The sequence below is a fragment of the Rattus norvegicus genome, chromosome X (genome assembly GCF_021556685.1).
Source record: "Rattus norvegicus strain SHRSP/BbbUtx chromosome X, alternate assembly SHRSP_T2T, whole genome shotgun sequence".
Lineage (NCBI taxonomy): Eukaryota > Metazoa > Chordata > Mammalia > Rodentia > Muridae > Rattus > Rattus norvegicus.
In genome coordinates this window covers 21,383,982-21,393,049 of record NC_141554.1, presented here as the reverse complement: position 1 = coordinate 21,393,049, position 9,068 = coordinate 21,383,982, and the positions used below count along the sequence as shown (strand labels likewise).

The 9,068-nt window shown below is 45.7% G+C and overlaps 1 protein-coding gene across 3 annotated transcripts in view; it reads right to left on the bottom strand.

Moving 5' to 3' along the window:
• Positions 1-266: 266 nt before the first annotated feature.
• Positions 267-9,068, bottom strand: part of Ppp1r3f (protein phosphatase 1 regulatory subunit 3F) — a 31,523-nt gene continuing 22,721 nt past the window's right edge. For 2 of the 3 annotated variants that reach the window (XM_087600276.1, XM_087600275.1), the window contains 3 exons: positions 5,967-6,019; positions 5,589-5,668; positions 267-2,563 (listed from right to left, as the gene is read on the bottom strand). In XM_087600276.1, coding sequence (XP_087456402.1) covers positions 1,292-2,563; positions 5,589-5,668; positions 5,967-5,997 — 1,383 coding nt within the window. In that variant the 5' untranslated portion in view covers positions 5,998-6,019 and the 3' untranslated portion in view covers positions 267-1,291. 3 annotated transcript variants of the gene reach the window in all.

Here is a 9,068-nt window from a genome sequence, read left to right as displayed (position 1 = left end):
TTTAATATTGCTGGACAAAAGTACAGATTGGTGCCATTTCAGAAAGGCATGGGGTATGGGAGGACTGGAGGGAAATGGAAAAAGCTCCTACAATAGTTCTTGTAAGAAGTTTCATGGTACCCATAGGCATATATGCTGGCACACACCCATAATCCCACAGCAAGGAGGCTGCATCGAGAGAACTATGAGCTCCCAGAGACCCTGCTAAATGAATAAATCATCAAAACAATTACCACTTTTTTTTAAAGTTTTGCTGTCAAGGGAAGTAAATAAATATATTGTGTTTTATTTTTGCTATACCAAGAACTTTTATTTGCATGCAATAAATGTATCTAACCTTTCTTTTAAAGCTTCTGGGTTCCCTGTTTGGAGTAGAAATGCATTGTCTGTGGACAACAAGTCTGATACAAAGTTTTCACAGTACATTAATTCCTTTCTGGGGCCTTCCCCATTTGGGGGTTTGAGGGGTCTCCCTGCTGGTGTCAAAAGTTGCTTTTGCAGTCACCTTAAAACCTTGTGGCTAGTCCATATCTCCATATGTACAGCTGACCACAGCCACCACTGCAGCCACATGACTAGAGCCAGTACTCTTCTTGGCTCCCCCTAAAACCACCCATATACACAGACACAGGCTCCCACAGACAAAATATGCACGACCAAAGGACCACATATATTAGGAGCACAAGGCAAAGAGATACAGATCCTCAAGGACACATTGAGGAGGCAGCAGTAGGCATGGCCATGGTCATCTCCTCTCCCACAACGGACCACGGCCATTCCCCAGATTGTGACCACCCTATACACTCAGGCCCAAACAGGAGACCAGCACAGCAAGACACATCATTTCTCATAGAGCTCTATTGTGGCATATAATAATATGTACTCTATATAAATTAAATTAAAAATAAAGCTCCAGCAGGTTGCACAGGTTGGCTGTTAATAAATATATCTCTGGGTAATTGTGCCCCAAGACCAGCTCATGACCACTCTCCCTCGTCCAGAGAATTATACAAAAATAAATACAGGCTTGGGGTCGGGCGGGTAGGTGGGGGCATGCCTGGCTTCGTTCTAAAGTATCTCGCACCGTCCACCATTGTGTTCCACTCCACAAGTACTACTGCAAGAAGCCTGCTGCTGACTGGAGAGCTCAGAGATGGGAAGGCCTCTCTCCAGTCAAGCACTCTCAAAGTCAAAGTCCCTCACTACACAGGCTCAGCACTCTGGGGTGACAGAGGGACGTAAATCTCCAGGTCCCAGAGAGGAGGAAATGTGCTGATCCTACAGGTAGCCCCTACGAGAACCAGGCCAGAAAGAGGCACAGCACAAGCACCAGAAGGGACAAACCACTGTTCAAAGCCACAGGGACCATGACTAGCCCAGCCAGAACGCCCAAAGTTTGGATCAAGGGCCCCCGGAGCTGAGGAGCCAACCCACACGCACATTCTACAGGGGCTGCTGGCATGGGAGCCCTCTTTGGGGACTCAAGACTCAGGCTTCCGCCCTCTTCATCCTGGGAGTTCACAGGAGGGTTGGCTACACTAGACAGAGCGACTTCAGTCCCTGTGGGGTCAAGGAGGGCAGGCCTCTGCTCTTGCTGAACTGGTACAGGCAGCTCCTTCTCAGACATAGCTATCAGGCCGCTTTCCTGCTCAGTAGGAACCTCCATCTGGCTTTCTGTTCCAGCCTCCCCGGGGGACCTGGTCGCCCCAACTATTACCCTATTCATGTGCAAAGGGTTGGTACCCTTGCCCATCCCTTTCTCTGCATTCTCAGTGAACTGACCCTGTGTTCCCAGAACCCCTGGGCTGTCACATCTAGAGCGCTCAGCCCATGGAAGCCACACATCTCCCATAGTAGCTATCACAGAGCGGGCTCCAGAGAGGATTTCTGGAGGTGATTCCTTAGGGCTGTCCCCTTCAGGGCTAGAAGGAGTGATAGAGAGCCCCTCTTCACCCTCCCCCTCGTCGTCTGGGTCTTCAGTGTCCTTGATGAGCTCCACACCGCACCCAAGGCGCGCATAGTGCAGCGTGATCTCCTCAGCCAGAGCACTGTTCAGGGCCCTCTCGGGGCCAGGCCACTTCAAGATCAGGTCACGGTCCGTTAGTATGCCCAGAGGATGGCTGGGGGAAGAGCCGCCATCTGGACAGCCCTCCCCGCCACCTGCTGCTGCCACAGCTCGCAAGCGGCTCAGGTGAGACAGGTAGAGCTGCTCCAATTCCTGGTCAATGGTGTCTTCACCAAGCAACTCATCCAACCCACTCACAATCTCCAGACCCCTGGCGGGCTCATCTGTCATAGCCCCTACCATGGGGGCCTTTCGACAGCCTCCACTTTCCCACGAAGCCTCCACCTGCTGCTGAATGGGTTCCAGGAAGGGGCCAGCAGCTCTATCACTTGCATCGGGCCCTGAGGCCTGGTCCTTGGCGGGGCCACCCAGGCCACGGGTGGATGGGAGAATCCTGATGGCTGGTGCCTGGAGAACCTCTGTAAAAGCCACAGGTGGGTTTCTTCTGGGGATGTCACCTTCTTCTTGAGGGTTTCTGGTCAATGGAACTTCGGACACCTGCTTCCATTATGTGGATGGGAGACGGAGAGAAAAAAGCAGAAGTGGGGAACAAAAAGACACAGTAGGAATCAGTACAGCCCACACCTGGTCCCTAGAGTTTTCTAGCAAATATATGTTCAAGCACCCCATGTAATTCCCTCCCCCACCAAAGACTTGGTCTTGTATTTGCAAAGAGCAAAGCTCGAGCAAGTACACAGGACTTCTTTTTACAGATGATAATGCTAAGTGATTCACTGAGCATCAGCACTCAGTGGATGACTGTCTGTAACAAATGAACTCTCTTTTTAAAATATTGATTTCTGGGCTGGCAGGATGGTTCAGAGAGTAATGGCACTTGCTGCCAAAGCTTGAACCCCAGGCCCCATGCACGTGTTAGAAAAGAAAAAGCCAATTCCTACGAGATGTACTTTGACCTACACACACACACAGCACACACACACACACACACACACACACACACACACCAGACACATAAACACACACACAAACACACCACACACACACACCACACACACACACACAACACACAGACACATAAGCACACACACACACTCACTCACACTCACACATAAACACACACACCACACATACACACATACATAAACACACAAACACACACACTAACACACACATAAACACATAACAAATAAATAAATATAATAAAATGTTAATGTTTGCTTCCTAATTGTCTTTTGAAACAGTGCTACTCAATCTAGTAGCGCCACTACTCATATTGGGCCCCTATCTGAGTCTCTAGACATGATTCTCCACTGAAAGGATCAAGGCTTCTTAATGAGATAGCTTTCTCCAGTTTTAGAGCAGACAAGTACAAGGCCATGCTACACTGTCATAGCAAGATGTGAGAACAGGATAACAGAATAATGGGGCATGTTAGTAGGTAAAAGGAGACAATAAGAGAAAAAAAAACTCCTCCTGGCTACAGAGAAATATTTCAATGCAAGCATCGAAATAAACAAATACAGCGGATTCAAAGTCATCTATTATGTTTGCAAGCCAAGCGACACACCAAACCCAAAGCCCTTTTGATGACCTTTGGAGAAGACAGCATTTTAATGCATATTGACAAATCAGAAGGGGATTAAATATTCACACCACTTTTCTATACAAACTAGACCACACACACACACACACACACACACACACACACGAGAGAGAGAGAGAGAGAGAGAGAGAGAGAGAGAGAGAGAGAGGAGGGAAGAGAGAAAAGAGAGAAGAGAGAGAGAAAGTCCGGCCCAGAATTTAATAGAACTTAATGGAATTAGTTCTGTTCAAGTCAATTTTATAATGATAGACAACATTTAATAAATATATTTAGCAAACTTAATGGTTTAGTAAATTTAATTTAGTAAAACACTAAAGTAAATAAGATTAATGAATGAATGGAAATAGAGGAAGAGGGCCAATGAGATGGCTCAGTAGGGAAGCCGCCTGAGTCTGACTTGCAGGACCTACACAACAGAAGGAGAGAATTAACGCCCACAAGTTGTCCTTTGACCTACACACACACACACACACACACACACACACACACACCCCATATCATATACATACACCAGACACACACAATCAATCAATAAATGTAATTTAAACTTTTTTAAGAGTGAGAAAAATATTTCAACCTGAATCTAATCAGCCAAACTCAGACTCTATCGAACTGTACCTGACAAATAGGGTTTAGTAAACCAAGCGCAATGAAGAAACTGGGGGACTATTAAAAAGTGAAGAGGTAGGGTTGGGGATTTAGCTCAGTGGTAGAGCGCTTGCCTAGGAAGCGCAAGGCCCTGCGTTCGGTCCCCAGCTCCGAAAAAAAGAACCAAAAAAAAAACAAAAAAGTGAAGAAGTACATCAATGGATCAGCCTGACAGAGCTGACCCACGCCTTTAATCCCAGCACTTCAGAATCAGAGGCAGAGGCCAGCCTGGTCTACAGAGTGAGTTCCAGGACAGCTAGGGCTACACAGAGAGATCCTGTCTCAGAAAAGGCAAAAGAAAAAAAGAAAAGAAAAGAAAAGAAAAGAAAAGATAAAGAAGGAAGGAAGGAAGGAAGGAAGGAAGGAAGGAAGGAAGGAAGGAAGGAAAAAGAAATACAACGAATCCCCTTGTTTGGGTCCTGGGAATAGTTATAAAAAGTCATATCACTAATCTAGTCATTTGATGATACTGTTCATTTTTGGAGCTATGATTATGATACAATCATTGGGGGGTTGCTTTCTTTTCTTTTAGGATGATTTTTCTAAGAAACAAACCATAGCACTCATGAATTGAATGGTGTCGGGCTCCATAGGAAATGGGGGGTGGGGGGAACAGACTACACTATAGAGCAGGAACAGACACGTGACACGATGCATTGAAGCCGCTCATGTGGTTTCATTATACTACTGTCTTCTAGAGAAAATGCCTAGGTCTCACCTTCTTCCCCATGGCTCCACCCCATTTATTCCCTGCCACTTCCCTGACCTCACCTCTTAACCACCCTCTCTACTTTCCCAATATTTGATGCTGCCGCTCTTGCTCTTGTCACGTGTCACACGAGTCTTGTTTCTAACAGACAGTACCGAGACCTGCCTTAGGCACTTGCTACTTGCCTGGAATGTTCTTCTCTCAAGCCTCATTTCTCAGGTCCCTCCCTCCATTCGTCTCTCCCTCTCGTCCTTTCTCCCTCTGTCCATTTTACTTAAGCATTCCTCTTCAGCTCAAATCCCTCACATTTAAACCATTATTACAATGTCTCTGCCCTAACATGTAATTCCTATACGGATGTCATTTGGGTTGAGTTTCCAGTGTCTAGAACATATAACAAGCCTTCCCTGAATGTTTGCTAATTAACAGTTAAACCCAAATAAATCATTTCATTCTTCCCTTACCCTTATCCAATTCTGGTTTTTGTGATATCACTTCCCACCTCCACCCCCACTTCTAGGAGGCAAGAGTAGGTCCAATTGTGGTCACACTGTGAGCTTCCTATCTGGCTGCTCATACCAAGGTTACAAAGGCCTGCTCACCTGAAGTGTCATCTGGGGCCATGGACGGAGAGGGGTAGGGGCCAACAGGGGACCCAGTGACTCTCGAACATCAGAATGTTCTGCAAGAGAGAAGAGAAGGGCAATGTTGAAGCACGACAGGTACACACGCAGACTAATTCTGCTTCTCTATGACATTAACTGGAAGTCCGCATTGGAAGCTTTTTGTGACAGTCTAAGGAAGAGGCGACCTTTTTCTTTTTTATATAGAAACAAGGAAGAAAGAAGTGGTAAAGGCCACCAGAAAGGTTAGGAGACAGCTCAGTAACAGAGCATTTGCCTAGCACACACCGAGCCCCAGTACCATGAAAAGCAACGTATTAAAAAGGCTAGAACTCTCAAAGCCAGCCAAATGCTTACCTGCTAGGGTATTATCATCACTGTTCCTCATCCTCGGCTCTTCCTCAAAAGGCCTGTGGAGCAGACAAGACAGCACATAAATATGACACCCTGAGAGGTCAGTTCTACCACCCACAGAGGCACCTTCTGGGCCTCTGTGATGACCCATCTTCACCTGACAGCTGCTACTTCCTCTTTCCCTGCTTTTCAGTCCTTTGGTCATAAGAGCCCTATGCAATCACAGTAGAAATTTTACGAAATACAGAAAAAAACATAAGGATCCAGGAAACAAAACAATCACATCTGAGCCAGAGGCAACCACTGCTACTATTAGGAAATTTTCATTCCAGACATTCCCTGAAACCATTTAGATTCTGCAAACATACTTTCACAGCTGGCTTTGTCCATTAAACAGTAAGAAACATCATTATAGACTTTTGCAAACATTGAAAAAAACGGCTGCTTTGTGCTTCTATCAAATGGCCTTGACATTATTGATATAGCTATCCCTTCCTACTGAGTAAGCTACCTTCTTTCCTTTATTTTACAGTTACAAACCAAATATCAACAGGCAGTTTGGGATCATTTATTTAGGGTTTGTGACTGGTTATCATAGAAGACTTTTTAGAGAAGGGCTGACAGAAAGGACTGAGAGACATAGGAAGCAGCAGAGGGAGGAGAGAAGGCAAGTAGATCTGAGAAAGGGAGTCAGAATGGTCTGTGTCCTCTCCTCCACCCCTCCTTGGTCCCCATTCCAGGCTGCATGGACTCATCACCTCCTTGCAGGCAACATAGAGCGTATAGGGGAGTCAGGAGGAATAAGGATCAAAAGCCAGCTCTCTGGCCTGGAACAGAGCAGTAACTAAATCAATGGAGGGAATCTATTGGTCCGTCTGTCCTCTGCCAGCCAAGTTAGATCCCTGAGTGACATAAACCAAGTACTTCAGCCAGATCCTATCAGGACCGTGACGTTACCATGGAGCAATCACTGTTCTTATTCTCACTAGTGGGTATCAAATGTTCACAAATGAGGCAGAGGGAAGAAGCAAGGATCGCAGGATTCAGAGACCTGAGGGAAACTGAAACCATCACAACTTTTTCTTCCTAAGAGGTGACAGGACACTGTTGACACATTTTTTTTAAGTTGCAACTTTGAGAAAATACCTAATCAGAATCACCTTCACAGAAAGAGAATGCCACTAGCAGGCCTCTGCACAGTGCTGTGGGATTAGCTAATAGTCTACGTGGCTCACATGCACTGATTCAATCCTCAAGGTGACTGAGAGGGAGGTACTTCCAAATCCTTTGAAGTGGGGCCAGTTCCACTATCCCCATCTTATAGATGATGAAGCAGAGGCTAAGGAAACGACTCAAGATTATGCAGGCAGGATCAAAACCCAGATTTTGAACCAACAAGCTGATGCTGTTTAGATAGTCTGTCTGACTGTACCCGACTCAATCGCCAGCACTATCTAGAGAGGGGAGAACCAGTAAGACATGTATGCCCTCCCTAGCTTTCACGAAGGCCTTTTGCCTGCTCTTTACTCTCTCATATTCCCTATGTGTACAGTTCCATGGTATGTATGGCTAGACACTACCAGAATAGCTACACGAACCTTTGATCAACACTTTGGAGGAAGAAACTTAAACTGTATATAAGGACCTAGAGTCTGGAATCTTTGGAAGGGGCACTCAGTCTTTCTCCATAGTCTAGGGCTCATGCATTCCACTAGAGGTATTTCAGTCTGAATATTAAAGAGCCTGGGGCAGATGACTCTAGGAGCCCAACCAGCAACTTCTACACAACACAGATAAGAAAAGAAGATTCAGGGGTTGGGGATTTAGCTCAGTGGTAGAGCGCTTGCCTAGGAAGCACAAGGCCCTGGGTTCGGTCCCCAGCTCAGAAAAAAAGAACCAAAAAAAAAGTTTAAGATTCAGAAAAAGTTACCTTAGACCTGAACTGGTCTCTTCAGTGGGTCTAAAATTCAGATCTCTGAATCTACAACTCCATATGACTTTTACCTAGCAGAGATAACTTCCTTTGTTTTGTATTTCAATCATCTTATTGAAGCTGGGCACACCTTTAATCCCAGCACTTGAGAGGCAGAGGCAGATCTCTGTGAAGTCGGGGCCAGCCTGGTCTACAGAAAGAGTTCCAGGGACAGCCAAGGTTACACAGTGAAACCCGGTCTTGAAAAACAAGATAAAATTTTACTTTATTGGAATCTTCTAAAGTAAAACTAAAGAAATTTTTTAAAAAATGTTTAGTTTTCAAGAACACTCTCAAATGGACAGAAAGCCAGTCCTTCCTCCTAGAGACAGGCCTACACAAGCTTGCCCGTAATGTGGCTCAACCATAGCATGCATGACAATCAAGTTTCTGTCAAACCATAGACGTGAGTGAAGAGAACTCAGGCATCAGCCCCTAGCAGGAAAAGAGACTTCTAATCAGATGAAGGAAGAGAAATACAGTCCAAAAATGGTCTTCAGCTGCCACACCCCTTCCACAACTGAAGCCATCCAAACATCAGCCCAACTCAAGACCCGCAAAGTCAGCAGAAGCAATCACGTTGCTTTCCCAAGCTCTAAGAGTTGGAAAGCAAAGCCAGGGGCAGGGGACACTGTTGCTCACTTCCTCCACTGTGGGCCTTTTTGTTACTACATCAAAGTGATTTGATCCTTCAAAACAGCAACTTTTCCTTCTTCCAAATGTAGACAGTAAGATTTAAGGAACTGTCTCTATCCCTGCTGACTACACTACATACTGACAACATCCAAAAATGGCCTCACTTTGAAGACAGTGTCTCACACAGTAGGCAGAGGTGTGTGTGTGTGTGTGTGTGTGTGTGTGTGTGTGTGTCACAGAGGGGGGGGAGGGAGGGGGAGGGAGGGAGAGAGAAAGAGAGGGGGGGCAGGCCTTTGAACTGTCTTTCACAGTAACATTTTAGAAGCAGCTATGACTGCAATCAAAATGAGGAAAGAGTATAAGTGTGCAGACTTACCAATCAGTAACAGTTCTTTTAAAAATGGAAGGAAATTAAGAGCAAAACTGTACATACGGTGTGCCCGTTAATTTTCAAGAACAAAACCTGCTCTTTTGGCACCTGTCCCACAAATGCCATG